General features: G+C 34.0%; 1 protein-coding gene across 1 annotated transcript in view; it reads right to left on the bottom strand.

Annotated features, from left to right (window-relative positions):
- Positions 1-24,338, bottom strand: part of LOC120777510 (supervillin-like) — a 199,147-nt gene that overhangs the window by 80,834 nt on the left and 93,975 nt on the right. Inside the window, exon 3 of the mRNA XM_040108874.1 lies at positions 21,855-22,013. Within this exon, the coding sequence (XP_039964808.1) occupies positions 21,855-22,010 (156 nt within the window). The 5' untranslated portion in view covers positions 22,011-22,013. The remainder of the gene's footprint in view (positions 1-21,854; positions 22,014-24,338) is intronic.

Below are 24,338 nucleotides of genomic sequence, written 5' to 3'. Positions count from 1 at the left end.
CCTTTTCTTCCTAAGAAGTTGTTCCTTTGTTGGAACCCTCGATATCCGACCACTATAACATATAGCTGTCATATAATGCTCGATCTTTATCAAGCCCATGATGGAAAATTTGTTTATTTGGCAAGATATCATCACGAAAATTGGCATAGATTATTATCTCAGTTATAATACTCTAAAATTATATGAAAAAATCTGGAATGCGGATGTGAAAAGACCAAGTTTTAAGACCAGTGTATACTCTTGTAGTACCCCCAAAGGTGATTTGGTGACCCATGCCCAGAGCATACTGAAATTATGGAGGGAACACTTCTCCAACCTGCAGAATGTCTGTGAAATCATAACACCAGGAGATGGTGAACCTGCTTCCCTATCCGATGACGATGAAGCGGACGTTCCATTGCCAGGAAAAAGTTTGAATAGCAATCTGAAAGAAATCGTCTAAAGAATAACTAAGCGGCGGGGGCCAAAGGATTGCCGTCCGAGCTATTCAAATAAGGCAGCGAAGAACTGTTAAGGACATACATCAGCTTCTTTGTAGAATATGGTCGAACGAAAACATACCCAACGATTGGAATTTAAGTGTGCTCTGCCCCATCCACAAAAAGGGAGATCACACAATCTGTGCCAACTACCGTGGGAGTAAGCCGCCTCAACATCACATATGACGTTGTATCGAGCGTATTGCGTGAAAGATTAAAGCCCACCGTCAACAAACTGATTGGATCTTATCAGTGTGGCTTTAGACCTGGAAAATCAACAACTGGCCAGATATTGACCATGCGCCAAATCTTGGAAAAGACCTGTGAAAAGAGGAAACACAACAGCTCTTCGTCGACTTCAAAAGTACTTTTGACAGCACAAAAAGAAGCTGCCTTTATGGCACTATGCCTGAATTTGGTATCTCCACAAAACTAATAAAGCTGATGTGGAGCAATACCGAAAGCTCCGTCAGGATTGGGAAAGATCACTTCGAGTCGTTCAATACCAAACGGGGTTTTACATAGACAAAGCGACTCTCTATCGTGCGACTTCTTCAATCTACTTCTGGAAAAAATAATTCGAGCTGCAGATCTGAATAGAGAAGGTGTACAGCCTTCGAAATTTGATATAACAGTTAAAAAACTCCTTTTCAAAAATGATTTTGAAAACACTTTAAACTCTAGAAAGCACAATAGTTCAAGTTCAAACACCCTGTTCTGGTCTATTTGTGGCAACTACATCATCAACATTGTAATTTCTCTGCTTTAACAGCACTTTCTAGCCTTGTGACAAAGGCGCGCTAAAAATACCTGCAACAACAAATACCACACGTTGGCAGGCGTGTGCGTATAAATTCGTGCCTCAAAACACTTTCCGAAATTTATAGAAACTTTTCAGCGAACACTTTGCGGTATTTCCTACAGTATCGAACTGCCGTGCCATGACACACAGTTGTTGCTGCTGATTCATTTAAATTATTGTCATGATTTGGCGGCTTTCCCGCCGCGCAACGCGCAGTGCCTGCCTGTCATCAACAAAACAAAAACAAGACGGCGGCCGATCTTGGCACCTTTGCCTTCGAAGTGGCCCACCGGTGGCAGCTATTTGACAACTGCGTGCATTCAAAGTGTTTTTATTTATTTTTATTATCTGCGTCATTTTTATTTAATTGCTTTAAGTAAAGCAATTATGTGTTTGTTGTTGCTGGCAATTTGCAAGCGTGTTTACCTTATTTTTAATGTACACATTTGCATACAAAGTTTATTTGCTTCGAGATTAAGGCATATAAAATGGGTCGCTGTGGACTTGGACCGCATTTATATGCACATATTTACACATACATATACCTATACATATACATATATGTACATAAGCAAAGTATAATTATTTATATGCCAGGTTAAGCACAAAAGTTAAGTAAGTTGACTTAGTCAGATAAATATCTAGTACGCATAATACCTTTATGGCATTGAGCACCGTTGAGTGAGGTATAAATTTATTACCAACAAAAATTTTTGGTTTCATTCTCAAGATATATTTTTATAGAAATGGAAATTGAATTTTTCATATAAAATCGTTTGTAACGTTTTCTAAAGGCCTGCTTCCTTCTTACAAAAATTTACTTTGAAGGGTCAGAACAAAGTTATAGAATTGAACTCAATTCAAAGCAGCTTGAGACGTAGATAATTTAAGTGGGATGAGCGCTTGCTTTCTGTATGCCTTTGATTATGCTAAGTAAGGTATTTATCGCAATTGCCTATTCGACTCACCTTGTTCCTAGAATCTGATATATAGATATTAATTGAGGTTTGCACCGCGATCTAAGGTCTATTTTGGCCACCTTATACACATATAGATGCGCAAGGGAGAATACAAGTACATATATGAACTCTTCGCTCTAGTGAAAGAGGTAGAGCAGTTTTAGTATGTTTATGAAACAAAAACATCAAGATGTCTTTGGGTTTGGATCAATCAAAAACATGAAAATGTCTATTGCTCCTGGATGGATCAATAGGTTCTTTTTATACTTTAATTTATGAAGTTGACCAGTGTTTTGGTTTTTAATATTTGAAATGAGTTTCTATTAAAATAACTAAAAATCTTTTCTATTGATTTTATTGACAATTTCACAAGTTTTGAGCTCAATATGATCTCCAAAAGTGGCGGTTGAAATAAATTGGCCATTTGGTTGGCGAGCATTTTTCTTGTAGAAAACTTATAGCGTAGAGTTTTTGGTTCTTGTGAAATGGAAAAAAATGTGTGTTGCGATATTTTTTGAAGAGGAATATTTTTGTAATATGTATACATTTAAATAAAAATAATGTATATTTATAGAATTTAATGTATTTTAATAGACGGCGATTCATTTTGAAAAATTTTGGATTTCGCGATCTATAAGTGAACCTCCGAAAAAGGGTGGTTGGCGGTGACCAAGATTTTTCTGTCTAAAATTATTTCAAATCCAGATAGATATAGAATAATACTGATAATGATCGAAGAAGGACTAGTCAAAAGTTTGATTTTCGACGAAATGGCGGCTTTTCGAAAAAGTTGTTTTTAGTCTAATAATTTAAGCTTTCTGAGCAATCATAGTAATTATTTTTAGTACCATCAGAAAGAAGAGATTTTAGCAAGTATAAGGCCTACTCAAATTTAAAAAAAAAATCTGATATTTTGACTTGAGATTTGTTGATTAAAAATTAAGGTCTTTTTCGATTTTAAGGCAATATAAGTAGAAAAATAAATATTTTAAATAAAAAAAAATTAAGTTGTAATTTTTTTATTTAAAATTAGGGTGTTTTCCGACATTATGTCAATATAAGTATGAAAAATAATTATTTTAAATTTGAAAAAAAAAAACAAAAACACTGTGCTTTAGACATAAGAAGGTAAGTTTATACCAGACTTCGTGAAAGACAAACATTTTTTGTATTAAACCTCAAAAGCTGGCTTATGTGATTTTTTCATATTAATTTTGAGGTTATGTGCAAAGTCAGTAACGAAAGTTATAGATTTTCTCATAACCAACAACATTGTCAGATAACTTTTTCTATACAACTAGTAGTTTTGTCGGAAACCGGGATAAAACGCTTTCAAGGCTAAAAATTCAAGCACACCCACCTCCCCTTACTTTTTCCGACCACATATCGCCCCTAAATTATTTTCTCTTAATGTTTTTTTTTTTTTAATTTTGTTTCCGATGGGTTTCAATCTAACACGAATATCTTTATTTTTTACAATTTTCGAAGGCTTCGGCACTGGTCCACAAATATTTTATTTTTTATTATTATAATTTATTAATTTTTTTTTAATATTCTCTTTCATTTTTTTAAATTTAAGTTATATAAGTTATCCAAATTTTTTTATAAATATTTTAATTTACTTGTTTTATTGTTAGTATTTAATTTATAGCCATAAATGAATAATTTTTATGTCTTATCTGATTTAAGTTTACAATAAATTGTTGCATATGTTTTATGTTTAAATTTCTGTCCTTTTTTATGAAATTTTACTTTTGATTTTATATATTTTTATTATATTTTTATACCCTGAACAAGGTATATTAAGTTTGTCACGAAGTTTGTAACACCCAGAAGGAATCGTCGGAGACCCAATAAAGTATATATATAAATGATCAGTATGTCGATCATTTCGATTTAGCCATGTCCGTCTGTCCGTCTGTCTGTATATATACGAACTAGTCTCTCAGTTTTTAAGATATCTTTTTGATATTTTGCAAACGTCATTTTCTCTTCAAGAAGCTGCTCATTTGTCGGAACGGCCGATATCAGACCACTATAACATATAGCTGCCATACAATCTGAACGATCGGAATCAAGTTCTTGTATGAAAAACTTTCACATTTGACAAGATATATTCACGAAATTTGGTATATGTTATTTTCTAAAGCAACAATGTAATCTCCGAAGAAATTGTTCAGATCGGTTAACTATAGCACATAGCTGCCATACAAACTGAACGATCGGTATCAAGTTCTTGTATGGACAACTTTCACATTTGACAAGATATATTCACGAAATTTGGTACATGTTATTTTCTAAGGCAACAATGTAATCTCCGAAGAAGTTGTTTTAGAATACAAACTGATTCAAGTTCTTGTATCAACTTTCACATTTGACAAGATATTAAAATTTTAGTTATTTTCTAAGGCAACAATGTTCTCCGAAGAAATTGTTCAGATCGGTTAACTATAGCATATAGCTTCCATACAAACTGAACACATATTTACTAACAGAAATTCACCTGTGAAGGGTATTTAGCTTCGGTGCAACCGAAGTTAACGTTTTTTCTTGTTTTATTTTAATCTTAATTAATTTTAATTAGTATTTTTTAATTTTCATTTGTTAATGTTTTTGTATTCAATTTCACATAATTGTATGTTTTTCTGTCATTTTTTATGAAATTTTACTTTTGATTTTATATTTTTGTATTTTTATCTCATTTAATTTTAATGGAATTTATACATTTTTTTCGCATTTGTTTAATTTTTGTATTACAATTTCACATTATTATATTTAATTTTTTTTTAATTTTCTGCCATTTTTTATGAAATTGTACTTTCATAATTTTATATTTTTGTTTTTGTTTTTATCTTAATTAATTATAGTTTAATTTATTTATTTTTATTCCAATTTTTTAAAAACTCTTGTTCATATTATTTTCTGCACTCACGCAATTTTTATTAATTAATTCATTACTAGTATTCATTTCATTAATACTTGAACGCGTCTCATTATTTCATCTCCAAATTATTTTTTATTTTTTTATTTTTATTGTCTTCCAATTTCACGCCAATGTTTTCATACGCAGACGTATGTATGTATATAAATAACAATTAATCATCCATTTAATTAGCAATCACGCATTATCAGCAGTCTCTTGAAAAGTAGTTCTTATACTAGAAAAAAAAAGTATAACAACAGCAACAACATGCCTCTTTTTCTTAAACGTTTTCACAATCACAACTTTTCAGTGCAATTCACTCGATTAATTTGCTTTGCGTATTTTTATTTCAAGGCTACTGCCGCCACTTAGTCACTTGCCACTTTTACTCCGACGAATTGGCGTTCGATTTCTTGCACTTATCGCGGCAACAAGACACCTCGTCGCATGCCTGCACGTTGTACTCGCTGCGATAAGAAGAACTCAAACAATGCAAAATGCGAACTGCGCTGGGCAAGCCAAATTGAATCGAAAAGGAAACGACCAGACCAGAGTCCAAGCGCGCTCTACGTGCTTCGTTACCGGCGCGCTGCTAGCAAACACTTTGAGCGATCGTGCTCAACTGAACGCAAGAAAACGCAAAACGCGCCAACCAGCGCCAAGCAAGCAAATCAAACATAAATATATTAAGGAGCACACACTGCAACAACAACAACAGCACACACACACACACGACACACAAAAAAGGGGAGAAAGATGAAAGTTCGGCGGACTTGCACTCAAGCTTGCACTCACGAATCAAGCGAGAGCCCTGGCTGAGGATCACTTGCCCCCACACACACACACACATACATGGAAAGATATTAATAAAAAAAATTGGAATAAAAAAGTGTGATGCATGCGATTGACGCAATGGAACAGAAACGCATGCGCAACGCAAGCAAAGAAAAAGAAAAAACCCAAGCCAGTTCTCGAGGAAGGCGAGCGCAATTTGTAAAAATAAAAGGCGAGCGCACGGAACACGGGACAGGATTAGCGCTCCGTGCCGTGGCTGGTGTGTACGTGTGTGTGTGTGTGTGTGTGTGTGTGCGTGTATGCAAATGAATGCTATCGCATGGGCTGTGATCTCGCTTCCCTTCTTTTGGATGCTGTGGCATTAACTGTGCATGCGGCACGATCTCGCCAAGCAGGCCACGCAAGAATGATTCATCATCTGTTACTCATATGGGAATGCTGAGCCTTTTTTGTATTTTCTTTTACATTTTGGTATTTCTGTGTGTTGATTTCAAACATAAATAAAATTGTATGGCTCCTTCTTTAGGTTGAACAGTTTCCAAGCAATTTTGTTTATTTTTTTTTGGAAAAAATGTCAGAAGTGAAAAGTGAGTGCTGCGAGTTGAAATTACATAGTTTTTATGTCTGGGTTGGTACAAAATTACTTCGAAAGATATATGTAAATTTATATAATCACATATTTTAAGAAGCATTTCGGATACAAAAGCTTGATATTCGCTATTTTCATAAACCATGGTTATTTCAAATATTTTCGATTTTAAATACCATCTGAGCAAATTTGACCCGGACAACATAAATTGGTACAACAATTCACAAGCTTGATCTCCATATGTCAGTCAGTTTCGATCTTAAATAGCTGATCAAATTTGAACCGGACTACAGAGGTCCGTAAACTCTTTTCGAAGTTTGATTTTCATACGTCAGTCAGTTTCTATCTTAAATACCAACTGATCAAATTTGACCCGGACTATAGAGGTTCGTAAATCCTTTTTGAAGTTTGATCTCCATATGTCAGTCAGTTTCGATTTTAAATACTAGCTGATTAAATTCGAACTACAGAAGTTCGTAAATCGTTTTTGTAGTTTGTCAGTTTCGATCTTAAATACCATCTGATCGAATTTGGCCCGGACAACATAGATTGGTACATCCATATTTCAAGCAGCGTGGGCTTGTTTACGACACGGAAGGAATCGCGGTTACGGAATTGTTGAAAATGTTGCCGAAGTGTTTCGGAAAGTCTTCTTTATCACGAAATGTTGCCGAAGTGTTTCGGAAAGTCTTCTTTATTTGAGTGGCACAAATAATTTAGTGAAGTTCAAGAAGTCATCGTAAACTTAACTTTCCTCATGCGAGTCATCTAAACACTAAAAAAACCTCTGTTGATGACAGTAACCTCGAAAAGATTAAAGAAGCAGTGCTTGAAAATCGTAATGTTGGTAATAGGAAGATATCAGAGGATCTAAACATCTCTTAGGGATCAACTCAACGCATTTTCGTTAATATTTTGGGTATAAAGCGGTTAATGCTAGACTTGTATCAAGAAACGACGTCAAGTAGAGTTCACAAGAAAGATATTTATTAATATTGCTGAAGACCCTTAATTCATCAACGGCATTATCACTGGTACTGAGACGTGGATTTATGAATACATATAACGTCGAGACTGCCCAACAATCTAGGAAATAGCGCTTTTAAAATTAGCCGGAAACAGCATGAACCAAAATTCGTTGAAGAGAAACAATCCATAAAGTAGACTCGTATACTCGACCGCAGTTCTGAGTGTCATCGATGTTCTTGCTATCTCTAAAAATGTTCTCATAAAATGGAAGAATTTCGACCAATCTTTTCTTAATGGTTTCCAAAACTTATTGCTATGCTATAAGCCATCTTTCAGGCTTTTCTTCCATGTGTAAGTGGTACGCGATTGCCACTTTTAACTCCATTAACAAACTCAAAGATAAATATATATTTATGAGCATAAGTAGATAAGTTTTTGTGATATATAGCCATACTCGTGAGCCTTGTTCTTGAGTGCTCTTACAAGCCAACTTGGTAATAATTTATGTCACAAAGAATGCAGCTTAAATGAAACCACGTAGAGTGCAACTTTTTAAGCCAACTTGCAGTGAAGTCAGCGCTTAGAAGAACCACAAAAGGACACGGTTAAATTAAGTTAAAGCAAAAGGAGTTGACAGAGAGGAGGAGAAAGACTTTTGAAAAAGAAATAAAAAGGCATGTGCGGATAAAATAGATTTCCAACATATATTTCCTAAGAGCCGAGAGGGTTACGGTAGTCAGACGGCAGCAGCGGATATAAAAGAAACCAGTAGAAAGGAAGAAGTTTGGTTCACAAATATATAATGAATAATCGAAAAAATCTATATTAGAATATAAGACTACTTTCAGGATCAAATTTGTCCCGGACTGGTCCAACCAACCAACTATCAATTGGATCGAGTATATCAAAATATGGATTTCAAGATCAAATTTGACTCGGATTGGTGTAACCAACTATCAATCGAACCTATCGTCGGATCGAGTATATTAAAGTATGGATTTCAAGATCAAATTTGTCCCGGACTGGTCCAACCAACCAACTATCAATCGGATTGAGTATATCAAAATATGGATTTCAAGATCAATTTTGACTCGTACTAGTCAACCAACTATCAATCGGACCTACCATCGGATCGAGTATATTAAAGTATGGATTTCAAGATCAAATTTGTCCCGGACTGGTCAAGTATATTAAAATATGGATTTCCAAAATAAATGAAATAAAGTAGATTATAAATAGGAGAGAAGATTTTATCAACCAATGTGTAGACTTGGAAACATGTATGGGGAAGATTTTCTGCCGATAGTTTCTTGCTTTCCGAAACTTGCGGTTTTGATGGCTCTTCTGTGACACTTCGGCAACCGAAACATACTTATTTGGGGAAGGTTGCAATGTTTCAGGTTCTAGTATGGAATCAAAGGAAGTATGACAGCCATATAATATGGATTAAGAGAAATAGAGCGCAAAATCGAGCTGAAACCCTTTTACTGATAGCGTATATGTATATGTTACTCTCTTTCCAAAAAACACTCTATAAGACTGTTGCTTCGACTAAACTTAAGAATTTTTTAGAATGCTCCAAAGTCATCCAATCCAAGCGCTACTAAAGATTTGTTCTCACAACAACCGGTTCTACGTTTCCGGAATCGACCCAGATTTTATCCCGCCAACGGCTGTACTTTGGTCCTGTTTGGATCGGCAAGTTTCAGATCTTTGAGTCTTTACTCCATCAAGTATTATCTCTGCTGGGATGCTAGAGCATCATTTACGAGCTTACAAAACGGACCTTACAACAGCATAATGCATAACTACAACTACAAAGCATTCTTATACATACATACAAGTGTAAATATGTATTCTTTTTAATCACGACTTCAATAGCGCCATAGTCTTTTTACTGCCGTACTAACACTAAAGCACAAAATGAAAAAAAGCGCCGCCAACTGACTACCACGACTTCGATATCAATTTAACTTGACTGACTGACCGGCTGAATGACAGCCAACCGGTCATGCTGACCATGCCGAGGCACCTCACTGGCTAGGTTAGCTCGCTCGCTCGCTTGCTGCTGCTTTGGTAGAATGTTCTGTTAGACATTGTGCCAGACGACAGATGATCTTGAAGTCACTTACATTGTTCAACGCTTATGCATAAGCGAGGAGTGCGCTTACCACATTGCATGAATATGTACTTAAGTCTGTAGTTATGTATGTATGTGTTTATAGGTATGTGCGCCACAACATAACTTTGTAATTGGTTCTTTTGTTCAATGTGATAAATGGACAGTTGAAGTTGGAAGTTGAAGAATTGTTTTTACAACCTTAGCCTCAGGCTGTGCTACTGCGCTTTGGAGGTTTTCTTCTCTTTACCTTTTTGCTTCTACAGCATATTTGTTGTTGCCATTTTTGTGTGTGCGTTTGTTGTTTAGGTTTCGTTTGAGCCATTACTTGAATTGACAGCCACCGCATCGCTGATTATTATGTTGGCACAGTCGATTTCTTTCTATTTATTGAATAGTCGCAATTTTATTGCTTTACAGCGGCTGCTGGGTGAGTGGCAGCGCGTACCTGATCAGTTGGGTGCGCATGCGCGGTAGCAAATGCCAATGGCTATTGTGCGAGCGCCATCATCATTGATCACTGCTTGTTGTTGGCCGCTGCGAGCAAATCACTAGCGTGTACAATACAGATTTATGCGTTCAACAAACAGTCGCTTTTGCTATTAAAATTTGTTGTTTGCTGGCTTTACATTTAATTTTTATACCCTGCACATGACGTATTAAATAGGCAGTCTGTGTATACTCGATATAGTCCCTTATAATTTGAGAGATCGACCTGCAATTTTGCACACGTAATTTTTTCCTCAAGAAGCTGCTCATTTGTCGGTATCATCGATATCGGACCACTATAGCATATAGCTGCCATACAAACTGACCGATCAAAATCAAGATAAAGACTAATAAGGAAGAGCTAAGTTCGGGTGCAACCGAGCATTTTCATCTTTAGGCACATAAGGCTTGTTATTTATATAGGGTCTAGGTCTAGTTTTCATCCGATTTTATTTCCATCATTCATTTTTGACCTCGAATGCAGTAAAGCTCTCTACACCATCTGGAGGGTACAATTTAAGGATATATTTGTATACCCTTTTATGCACAAAGCACGGCACTGTGTAGGGTATTAAGACTTCGGCACCGCGATTATAACGTCTTTTTCTTGTTTTATTCTGCTTTCAGCACTGAATCATCAGGAATACCTTTGGTTTGAGTTCCCGCATTCTTTTATTTGCTCGGATTGTGTGTGCTTTATTATTATGAGATTGTGTTTTTGTTGCTTTTGCAGTTTTTTCTGATTCGTAATTTAATTTATTGAATTCCAACTCTGGCATTAATGTTCTGGCGATCTGTTTTCTTCCGCCGGAGTTCATGCTTGCGGTCTGTTTCTCCGTGTTTCGTTGGTTGAAATCGTGATTTAGCTGCCTTTGTATTTTGTTCCGTCATATCTTGTTGTGTTTGTGTTGTTTTTGTTTGTGCTGATAAGCTGCATGTTTTGCGAGTATTTCTTTAATTACATTTTTTATGATTATTTCATTCTTTAATCTTTTGTTGCTTTGTTATTATTTGTTTTGTGGTTTTCATCGCCGATATATTGTAAAGTTTCTTTGGAAAGTATACAGATTGAAAATTGTATGATTAAGATAAAGGAATAAAAGAAAAATTTTAAAAATGTGAGTGGAACCTCAACCTTTCACTTAATGGATATGGAATTTACAACTTCTTCTGAGCAGTTCTACTTCGGGCTCAGTTCTTCTGAATATAGCTCTTAAAGTTGAGGCCACTGACTCTGAATTTCGGTAATAAATTTTAATAATTTTGACTCGTTGTTGGTTCGTACATTTTTCCATGATGAAATGGTAAACCTTACTGAAGAGAAATGTCAAAAGAGCGCCAAAAAATATGGCGTCGTTTGCTGTCCCTATCGGTCCACTTTTGTAGGGTCACTATTGAAAAACCCATTATAATATACGCCCAAAGAATAAAAATACACTCGCATACACTCCACTCCAACTAAGCGATCTGTCGAAGTCCAGTCTACTCACTAGCGCATTAAGTACATTTTATCAAATAAAAAGGGTCACCTTTTCAATATATATTCTTGTTGTTGTGCCTAAAACAAATAATGATAACAGCACAAAAAAAAAAATAATACAATAATAAAAACACTTTTGTCAATTTTCATGACTCCACACCACACCCTCTTCATCAACGAAACCTACTTTGCATATTAAATACTTATATAGTATATACGAGTATTTATCGGTTTTTTTTTTCAAGTAGCGCTCAGTTTACCTATTTCTCACCGATAATTTATGGGTGTCGTAAAAGTATTCTGATGTTTTCTTTTTGTATATTTTACGATCATTTTTAGTTTATCGCAACAGCGCCACAAAGTACCTGGCAACAGTGCCAAAAGTTGCTTCAATATTCCAGGCAATTTCGACAAGCTGGAGAGTAAAATGATTCATAAACTAGCAAGGATATCGTTTTTTATCACGTTTATTCCAATTACTATGGATATTTCAAACCTTTTCCACACACATTGAACCATATCTTACTTTTTCGGTCTTCTAGATATAAGGACATTTTTGATCGAAAATTTTGGCATCCTCGTTTTATGCTTGAAAATAATTGCTTATGGCATTAGAGCCAATATAAACATTTTGATAACAGCAGTTGTCGATTTTATTGCACATTGTTTCGAGAGCACAATATAATCTTAAATATGTACCAAAGCCTTAAATATAAGCCAACAAAAAATAACCGAAATGGTATAACCTCAAAAAATAAAGCTGAAGAAAGTAATTCAGGAAGTATGTGACAATAAAATCTTGAAGACATCAGTTGATAAATATAATCCAAGACTTTTGGTAGATGAAATCAGCGCCTGTGATAAGGCTGAATGGAATGATTCAACTCTCGAGCTACTGCTTAGGTATAGTGCAATCAAGTGGCTCAAAAACGTCGAAAGGAATTGGTGCAGGATTCGCAGGAACACGCACCAAACTCCTCATACTTATGAGAAGTTTTCTGAGCATATTTTAAACAATGGACTTTGCATAAGTCGGTGCGGGGAGATAAACCTACAACGCAACGAACGTAAAACTATATTTAGCGACCGTAAAGTGGCACTTAAAGCAACCTACAAAGGTATAACCGAGAATGAACAATCTTCAACGCGGTGGGTTCTCATAGCATAAAGGAGCTGCTCCAAGAAGTACGTGTATAACATACATAGGTCAAGCTTATTGTGCAAAATGCCGGTTCTGCGGCATGAAGATTGGAACTCCATAACACTTGCTGACCAAGAGGTTTTGGTATATAACTCCAAGGCCATACGAAGGGGAGGCCAAACAGAATACCTGAATGGTCTACAATTCAGTAGGTTTATGTTTCCAAATAGCGATCACATCGCCTCATTAGCACCTAGTTGTATGGGAACTTGTCAATATATTGGGGCTAAGTGGGTCGTTTTCACTTAAGAGAGGATACAAAAGACCTTAGGTCGCGGTGCCAGGCACTCAAGCCACAGCGGTATTTCAGGAAACTGTAAGTAAGACGGATGAGGTTGCTAAGATAGGTCTCAATAACTGCGGAATGGGAACTGGTACGAGCTCCGTTGATTTCTTGTGATTAACTAACTAATCATCGCAAAATGATTAAAAGCATTCCGTATAAGCAGTGAATTCGAGACGTAGGTAGGCTATTTTGAAACTGAAAAATTGCACTGCTTGAAAGCTACAAAAATAAGTACGTCTTACATCGGATCGTGTCTGTTGATGAAATCACTACAATAGTAAACGCAAAAAATTAGATGTGAAATCTGGCCAACTACCCAAATCAGCGGCAATGCCGAATATCTATGAAGCCAGGGTTAGTTCTTCGTGGGATCAGAAGGGCGTGCTGTATTATAAGCTTCCAAAACCTGATGAAACCCTTAAGTGGAACATTACCGGCAACAACTCATCAAATTGTAACGAGCGATGCACGAAATGTGCGGATAGACACGAGACAATGATTTTCGATCATGACCACGCTTAGACACATGTTGCAAGATCGACTAAAAACTATTTGGAAAACAACAGTTGAGAAGTTTAGCCTCATCCGCCTCATAACCTAGGCATTAACCCTTCTGAATACTATTTGTTTCCCTCGATGCAGAACACCCACATCGGTATACGGTTGACATGAGAACAGGACATCAAGAAATTGTCTTGATTTTTTCTTGGCCGCCGAGTTCTTTTGGCAAGTAGTCCACAAATATCCAGAAAGCTGGTACAGGTTTTATTTTTATTTTCATTGCAATTGTATTTTATCATTGTTATTTATTTTTTGCTCAAATTTATATATTTTTTCGTCCAAAATTTGCTAGTCCGCAAAGGTTATGTAAACACCCCCGCGTATTTAATTAATTTGTAAAAGCGCAATTGAATGCAAATAACGCTGACCATAAAGCGAAATGTGTGCGAAAGCAAGCAATTGAATAAAACGGGTGCCAAAATGAAGTACTCAAATGGGCAATCATGAATTAGCAAAAAATAAGTCGAAATTGTGTCGAAAATTGAAATGTGTGTCAAAAAGTGATTGGCGACGCCTGCAAAGGCAACCGAAGAGAGATAAAGTGCAAATGCTCATATACAGTGTATGTGCATGTGTATATGCATATGATACAAAGTGTATACAAAGTATTTATTATAGAGAAATTAAAAGTAAATTATAGAAAACCGAAGGAGAAGAAGAAGAAGATCATAATTCAGAAGCTGTTGAGCAATTTAAGCACAAAAGAACGCAGCAATCGTTTGCACGGCATATAAATTTAAAGCAGGACATACAAATGTACGAATATACATATGTACGTATGTGTTGTGTTTGTATGTATATTTGTGCGCAACCCACGAGATCGCCTCTCAAACGCTTGCTGTGATTCAATTAACCGTATGCAGCGGCACTTGAAGCTTAGCAAATGCGAACTAAAGTGAAATAAATTGCCGTCGCCGCCACGACAAATGCATGAAGACCGCAAAGTGTGGCAAGAATAATTGCTAACATTTTATGTTTATATGCATGTATGTGTGTGTAACTTAAGTAACACCAGCGCAGCATTTTTATGATTTTCGAAATTAAGTAAAAATATTTCTATTATACTCAGACAGAAAAAGCATGTTTGTATGTATGTTTGTGTTTCATGTTGTTTTGCTTTCCTTTATGTTACCATTTTTCTTAACCCATTTTCCCCCGGCATACGCCTATTGCCTTCAGAGCATAATGACAAACAAATTGCCCGAACCTAAGCGCCCTGTCGCGCCACTTTAATTACGAGGTCCAGCCATTATAGCGGCGTTAAATGGTATGTTGTCATAGTGACTTGCGGCGAACAGTAAAGATTTGTTGCTTTTTTTGTCTATGACTTTGAATTGGCTTTGTTGCCTTGCTGAAGCGTCTGCTGGTGAGTAGAAGAAGCGTTGAAGCTTCGTTTGAGCCAACAAAAGAGCGGGAAAATCAAAGCGAAAAGTACACCAAAAATGAAACTATACATACATACATACATACATGTGCACATATAACGGCATTTGAGATTAGTTTAAGTAATTGTGTAACTGTCTAAACGTCGGCGAAGCCCTTCCTCAGAGGCCAAAAGAGTCAAATGAGCTTTTTAACTGGCTTAAATGACAGTAATGACACAAGTGACACCGTTATAATGTTACAAAAAATAAAAAAAAAATGAAAAAAAATGAAAAAAAAAATTTTAAGAATTAATTTTTTCGTAGAATTCTTAGCTGGCATCTTATAGTGTCTTTTAGTTTTTATTAATTTTTCCTTTTACTTTGCGAAATTCGCCAAATTAGCATTTTATTAAATTAAAACAAAGTATATTCTCGTTTTAAGCGCATTTACACAAGCACATATTTATATAGCTATGATATATGTACATATGTATGTATATACACACATATGTATGTATATGTAAAGACTTCGCTTTTATTACAAAACTCTAATTTTAACCGCGCTTCGTTCTGCGTGTTTTCTTGGTTGTCTTGTTAACTCTTCTTTTTGCGAATAAGTAGCGCGCGACGGGCGCTTAAAGACGCTTCAAGAACTCTAAGAAAAGGCTGAAAGCTACAGTTATGCGTTAACAAAAGTAAACAATAACCAAAAGAGAGGTACGTTATGAATACAGATTTAGTAGACGAAGAATATAAAGCACAAAACAAAAAAATTAAATAAAAATATTAAAACGGTATTTACTGGAGTTCAGTAAACTAATTATTACACTGAATGATGGTAGCAAAACTAAAGTAAACAAATAATAACAAATAATGAAAATAAATAAAAGTGATATACGCAATAATAAAAACAATAAAAATCAAAATTAATTAAAAAATAATAATTAATTTAATTTATTTAAAAAAAATTAAATTAATTAATTAAAATTCAAAATAATTAATTAATTTAAAAATTAAATTAATAAAAAAGAAAATTATTTAAATTAAAAAAAAATTAATTAAAATTAAAAAATCTATTAATTAAAAAGTTTAAAACAATTTAAAAAATTAAAATTAATTAAAAAAAATACAAAAAAATTAAAAAAATATTAAAATTAAAATAAAAACTTAGAAATATAATACAAAAATAAAATTAATTTAAAATTAATAAAAAAAATTAAAATTAATTGAACTGAATAAGTAAATAAATTTAATTAAAAACAAGGAAAGTTCGAATGTCAGCCAAAAGCTATGGTAGTCTGATCTGAACAATATTGTAGCGATGACTTGGATTCAGTAAACTAATTATTACATTGAATAATGGTAGAAAGGTTAAAGAAAACAAATAATAATAAAATATGAAAATTAATAGAAGTGAAATACGCGATAATAAAAAAATAAAAATTAATAAAAAAATAATAATTAATATAAAATTTATAATTTAAACAAAATTAATTAATTATTAATATAATTAATTTAAAAAAAAATAATTAATTCAAAAAGTTAAAAGTAATTTAAAATTAATTTCAAAAAAACACTATACAAAAAAATATGTTAAAATTAATTTAAAAACTTAGAAATATAATATAAAAAGAAAATTAAAAATAATTTAAAGTTAATAAAAAAATTAAAATTAAAATTCATTGAACTGAATATGCAAATAAATTTAATTAAAAACAAGGAAAGTTCAAACGGCAGCTAAAAGCTATAGTGGTCCGATCTGAACAATATTGGATTCAGTAAACTAATTATTACATTGAATAATGGTAGAAAGATTAAGAAAAAAAAATAATAATAAAATATGAAAATTAATAGAAGTGAAATACGCGATAATAAAAAAATAAAAATTAATAAAAAAATAATAATTAATATAAAAATTATAATTAAAAACAAGTGTATTAAAAATTAAAAATTTAAAGTAATTAATTAAAATAATAAATTAATTAAAACTTTTAAAAATTATTTAAAAATTATTAATTAATATAAAAATTAAAATAAAAAACAAATTAAAATTAATTTAAAAAAATTGCTTAATTAAAAAATTAAAATTAGTTAAAAAAAAAATAACATAATTTAAAAATTCAAATAAATTAAAATAAAAAATATAAATAAATTTAATTAAAAACAATGAAAACAATAACTTTAGTTACACCGAAATTTTTATAAATGAAAATAATTTGATTGTGATCGACCAGTTTGAATGGCAGCTAAATACTACAGTGGTTCACACTGAGTAATATGTTCGGTGATTGTAGCGATGCCTTGAATAACAATGCATGCCAAATTTTGAAGATGTCTAATAAAACAAAAAAGTTTTCCATACAAGAACTGGATTTTGGTTGGTCAGTTTGTATGACAGCCATATGCTTTAGAGGTCTGATTCGCATAATTTGTTTGGAGATTGTACTGTTGCCTTGGACAGTGACCCATGCTAAATTTCATAAAGATAGCTCGTCAAATAAAAATGTTTTCTATATGAACTTGATTTTTATCAGACAGTTTGTATGACAACTCTATGTTTTAGAGGTCCGATATCGGTAGTTCCTACAAATGAGCAGCTTTTTGGACAGAAAATGGCCTGTATAAAATTTCAGATCGAGAAAAACTGAGGGACTAGTTCGCGTATATAGTTCAGGGTACTTCCGACTGAGAATTGTAAGGTTATGTCAGTAATTTAACAAATGATAAAATAAGCAAACAAATCATTTGGCAAAATAAACAGATTTTTTTGAAGAAAGAGTTCCGTACTTTTTGTTGTTATTCTTCTGATTCTAAACGATTTTCATTATTTGAGTTTTCATATGTTAAGACCTGAAAAGTGCATGATTTCGTCAGCAATATTGCAAACAAGTGGCTCTTTGTCTTAACTGAGTACCGAGTATATTAAGCAAATACGGAATAAATGAGAGAACCAGCCAGATTTGAGAATATTCATATATTCGGTTCGTCGATGTTTTTCAACATGCAACATGAAAATTAAAAAAAAAAAATTTAAAAAATTAAAAAATAAAAAAAACAAGTTAAAAAATATATAAAAACAAATTAAAAAAGAAATTAAATTCTAAAAAATTTTAAATTAAATATTAAATTTAAAAATTAAAAAAAATAAATAAAATTAAAAAATTAAAAATAAATAAAATTAAAAATTATCTGAAAATCACTGAGTTGATAAATACTTCTATTATTATTTCAAAACCAGAAAAACACCGCATGGGAAGATGATGATGACTTTTAAGTAAATAATGCTTCTTTGAGATCTCTTAATTGCTTCGTTAAGCTTTTCGAAAATTCCAGAATTTTCGGTTCTTTTTACTCTGTAATATTTACATAAAGCGATACCAGAATATTAGGAATTTTTTAAAATATTTTCTTAAAATGTCAATAAACCCTGTTTTACATAGAAATAATGTCAGTTGATATCAAAATAACAAACAAAATAGAGAACAATAAAATTTTCCCGACTAATTCGCTCTCATAAAGTCAAAAACACCTACTACAATACATGCATGTAACCACTCGTATTACACCATTTAAATACGAAAACTTCGTTATTAAACTATTTATAATTTGACGACTCGAATATTTTTTCTTTCCCGTCTATTTATTAAATTTATTATGATTTTCCTAGCTGCATATGAACATGTGCCGTTCACAACATAGACAACTCAAGCGCTCATTATTATTTCACTCACGCGCTTAACACGATAGCCGGTCGGGTCGTTGCGCATAGTTGTTGCTACCAAATGTGGCACTGTTGTGATTGCTTTATTGACGAGTATTTGTTGAGTCCAGCTAACTAACTGTCATTTGCTGGTCATTTCCTTATGGCACATGAAAATGAAAGCATTTGACGGATAGCAGTGAATGGAGACTGAAGATAACTAAATTCGGCAAAGTGGCAAATGAAAGCGAGTTTACGGGGAATCCGACAATCAAGAGTGTTAGAAATACATAGAAATTGAATAGCAAGAGGGCTTTTGTTATCAAAAACGCACTTTCGTAAGTAGTGTGCAATCGAAAAGCAGCTTTGCAGTTGGTTAAAAATTAGAACAAATTACATCGTTTATAGATAATAAATTGTATAAAAATTGTTTGAAAATTGAAGTTATTTTTATACAAATTATTCTTTTTTTATTTACAAAACTACAAAAATACACAGGCTTAAAGTAAAAATAAATTTTGTCAGTCATTTTGTATAAGATATTAAGACTTTTATCGGCTATTTATTGAAATTCTATAGAAATTTAATATTTCCACCATTTATAATAATAATAATAATAATAATATTAATAATATTATTATATTAAAAGTTTAAAATATTCAGCTGCAGTTATCTTTGCGTCGTTTACTTAAAGAAAATGCTTGATATACGCAACACTCTATGCAGGTGCGCCTGAAAGTATGCTGTCAACATTGCGCTGAGTGCTGTTTGTGGTGCTACAAAAGCATACTTTAAAATTAGCCACCACTGTGTGGTGAATGTTGAGCTAAGGTGTATGTAATGGGAAGCGCTCGAGCTAGTTATTGCTGTAATTAAATTATTATAATTATTGTAAATTAAAGATAAAACAGCTGAAGGATATAAAGGCTTTTACACCTTGTACGGTTTACTTTGAAGGCGACAAAAAAAATATTGATGAATAATTAAATATTTAGGGTTTTTTTTTTTAATTTTCGGGTACTTTTTTGTATGTGTGTTTTTCTTATTTTTAATAAATATTAGAAATTCGCTCTATATGAAAGCCAAATTAACTGTAATTTTCAAAAATATGTCGCCCGATATTTAAATTATCAATCACGATAAATAAATTTTAAAGTTTTCTCAGAAAAAATCTGGAAAATTCACTTTCTTTGGCCTACTGTATACAAACATAACCCTTCAAGCTGCCAATTAAGTCGTCGAATGGCTGTTCGTCCTTCGAGCGTCTTAAATTTTAGTGAGCATTATTTTGCTCCTAACTCTTTAATTTTTATCTTTATACTAAGACTTTCTATTATTACAGTTTTAGCAAGAAAAATAAGAACAGCAGAATTGGCGATAAAGATAAGTCCAGGTCGACTTACTAGCTGCGATAATACAGATGATATTATAGCAGAATTTCACAGAACTTCTATTGTTTTCTAAAAAATGTAACTCAGTTTTTCTTGATCTGGTGAAATCAATACTCTTTCATAACTGTAACTCACATAAAATGCCCTTCTACACACACACACATACATAAATTCATAAGTAGAAGTAAATATGCGTTGAATGAATAATTTTCAAGCTACCACCAACCCATTTGTAATGCGACCCTTCCTCTTAATTGCAACAACAAAAATGTCTGGCTCTAGCGCTCAGCTTTGTTACGAAATTGCGTTCGCATTGAAGTCACAGACTGACGCACAGAAACAGCAGTTCATACTTAATTAAAAGCGAAGTTGATTTTATAGTTGCATTAAGACATTTCTGCCATAAGAATGACAAAAGAACACAAAAACAATGTGGCAGTCGAGAGAAGAATGCAAGAGAGACATTATTTTTTAATTTGTGACACTTTTGCTTTCCGCCACAGTCACAGAGTAGGAAAAATGAAGTAAATATTATGCAACAAAAGAATTGGAGCACGAGAAAAAACACAATAAAAACAGTTAGCATCAACAACAATAGCAACAAAACGAACAATGAAGCGCTTTGTGCGGCATAAATCTGCGCATGCGCAACGGCATATCAAGCACACACGCACATACCAACATATGCACGTGTGAGTAAGCGCCCATCGCATTGCCACCCCCATGCAACACTGCAAAAATGTCGTTTGCCACCGTAAAGTAGTTTTGTGCCTCATTTTTTTATTTTACTTTTTTGCTATTGTTGTTTGCAACAAGGAAACACTTTTACTGCTGCAGTTGGCTGCTTGGCTGCCATTGTTGCCATTCAGCTTTTCATGGGCGACAACAATGCGTCGTTAGCGGGCGCGATTGAGTTTCACATGACACGCGTCACTTGCCGGCGCGACGGAGTGGGAGCGGGGGACTAGCAGACTGGCGAACCGACTTCTGCACTGCCACTGCCACCCGCATATGAAAGAGTGTAAACATTGCAGACAACAATTCGAATCGGTTACGTAGTTGCCGTTGCCGCCTTTTGTGTGTTACATATTTGTTATTGTTTTGTTTTTGGTTGCATTTTTTCTCGCTGTTTCGCTTATTTATGGCATTTTGTTGTGCCTTACTGCCGCATTTACCGCATTCACACCAGCTGCCATGCTGGCAACAATGGGTTAACGAGGCATGCAGAGAGTGAAAAAAGTAAAATAACATAAAAATTGTTTTTAATTTAAAAATATATCAAAATAAAAAAAAAATAAAAAAAAAAAAAAAAAATATATAAAAATAAAAAAAATAAAAAAAAATAAAAAAATTTAAAAAAATTTAAAAAAAATGTAAATAATAATAAATTATAAAATATATAAAAATTAAAAAAATTTTAAATAAATACAAAAATTTAAAATTAAAATATTTTTTTAATAAATAAAAAGCAACAAAAAAAAATAACAAAAATACTTGAAAAAAATTACAACAACAATACTATCTCCAATATCGTTGTCATAAAGTTGACCACCGAACGGCGGCAAATCATGAACATATTAAAACAGGCACTTTTCTTTCATTATCACACATTACAACAAAGTTTTTTTTTACACCGCTTTTGTTGTTCGTTTACGATTACATCACAAGCACCATAAAATCGCTAACTGTAATTATATATCAAAATATATGTCTGTGTTTAAAAATAGTAAGAAAAACTTCGACTCACATTTACTAGATTCTCTCGTCGTATTTCATCGACTTCGTCGCGTCGTGAGATTCTCTTTTTCCAATCATCCTCTCCGCTCTTTTGCAGAGCCGCAAGCCGATCGGCGATCGAGCCTGCCTTACAGCCGACTGTAATTGTGCGTTGATCAGGACCCATGACCTAAGGAAAATGAAAATAGTTTGCATGAAATTTTTATTGCAAATTCAAACTTAACTTTAGAGAATAATTATAATATACTATATTTCAGATTTTGAAATTTTTTTTTCTATTTTTCTCTAAAAGTGCTTCATTGAATACTATGCCAGATACCAGTTATTAGTCTAATTCGACCAATTTGGTCGTAGTGACAGCGGAACTGTAAGCCGTCGCGTTGTCATGATAGAAAGGTACCTTTTTCTCCGATTTTTTTTTTGTGTTGTGTCTCGATTTCGACCAAAGTCCCGACAATGCGCAACAACTTCTTTGGGTTGCACTTAAACCGCGTTCAACACTGTTGTCAAGTGGTCTCACGCATACGCTTGTTATCTGGAAATGAGCACACAGGATATCCGTCGAGCCGATAGTTTCCTCACGCCCAATATTTCATACATGATATGACCTTTGCGGCCTTTTAAGGTGGCTATTGTCTCGGGTACCCCGTATCTTCAACGCTTCGACACTTAATAAATACGACATCGTGTACTTTTGTTACATTATCTTTCGTAGCAGTCACTTTCGGGGCATCTAGGTGTGGCTCAACAAAAACAACAAAAACCGATGTGCGATCAGATTACAACTTGATACATCAAACTTTGACTGTCGAACGAAAAAAGCCGCGATTTCCATTCCAAAAAGATGGAACGATTTATATTGCTTAGTTTCAATTTTTCTAAAATCCGTGAACACACTTCTTAAATATCAACTCTATCTGACGTTGAATGAAGAAGTTGTTTTGCTCGATCTATCTCTTCTCACTTTATATCAATCAAAGGATATTTTGATAAGGGGTTTGAAGGGGTGATTGAGAGGTTCTTTCAAGTTCCGGTAGGTGTTCCCGATAACGCGACACGTCTCAGATGGTCCATCCGTTGAGTACAATTTTCGATGGCAAATGACACGAGTGATGTTTTGCTCCAAGGCCTGAATCGAAGCGGAATTGTCCGCATAGACTTTAGACCTTACATATCCTCTCAGGAAAAAGTCGAACGGTGTGATACTACACGATCTTGATGACCAATAGACCGGCTGAAAACATGAAATTATCTGCTCACCGAAGGGTTCTCTCAATAAATCCAATTACTAATGAGATGTGTGGGAAGTGGCGCGGTCTTGTTGAAACCAAATATCGCCGAGATCACGAACTTCATTTTCAGACATCAAATAGTCGGTTATCACAGCGCGATAACAGTCGCCATTGACGGTTACGTTCTCACCGACATTATTTTTGAAAAAAATGTGGATCGAGGGTTTCTCTTGATGAAATTTCAGCTCTTGAATCTCTTCAAGTTGCTCTTCGACCCAAATGTGGTAGTTTTGCTTGTTTACATACCCATTGAGTCAGAAATGGGTCTCATCGCTGAACAAAATTTGGCTCGAAAACTTCGGATCTTCTTCGAACTTTTCAAGATTCCATACAGCGCGGCGATGTCGTTTGGGAAGGTCGATCGGCTCATCAGTTCTTGAATATTTTGTACGTTTTCAACTTAAGATCTCATCGTAAAATCTGCCAAGTCTTTCCACAGTCAGTCCGAGTTGCTGTGACCGGCACCGAATTCACTACCCACAGTCTTCGTGTGCACTCTCAGCTTTCTTATCGAATATTACCCAATAATGAATGCTGGGTCTCAAGATGGGTGATGCTGCTGCGAATAGTACACTGAATAGGCCGATTATGTTGACCATAAGTTGAGCGAAGTGCGCGAAATACATTCTTTACAGATTGTGACTTTTCATAATAAAGTTGAACGATTCGTAAAAAAATTATGATCGAATACTGAAATACTGAACGAAAATAGCATGACAGCATGAACACGACTCACGCAATAGACACGGCAATCAAAAGAGAAAAAACTTGAAATTTCTGAGAAGCTTAGGAAAAACAATAAGTTATAAATGTCGGGGGGAGTCAATATATCGTTTGAAAGTAACCGCACCGTTTAATAATGTTTCTTAGGCTCTTTTGAACACGAAGCTTTCCCATAAGTGAAATTCCTTTTTTAATTTCACAAATACTCTTCGCTAACACGACATAAGATAGTCAGTCACAAGCTTTAGTGCTTGTTTAAAGCAGATGTTTCGGATCGGAGTTATCGTACTGATGCTCCTGCACAGGTTGAATACGCAAGATAAAACTAAGAATTTCTTAATCATTCCAACTGACAATTTTTTCAATCGTCATGAGCTTATGGCAGCTCTCACACCAACACTAGTGCGCATAGAATGAAGCGTACATACATGCAGATCGGATTTCCCACTTCAATTTTCCGTTGATATGACGATGACTCA

This window comes from Bactrocera tryoni, chromosome 5 (genome assembly GCF_016617805.1).
Source record: "Bactrocera tryoni isolate S06 chromosome 5, CSIRO_BtryS06_freeze2, whole genome shotgun sequence".
Classification (NCBI taxonomy): Eukaryota; Metazoa; Arthropoda; class Insecta; order Diptera; family Tephritidae; genus Bactrocera; species Bactrocera tryoni.
Note: the sequence above shows the minus strand (reverse complement) of the source record. Positions and strands in the feature narration are given on the sequence as shown.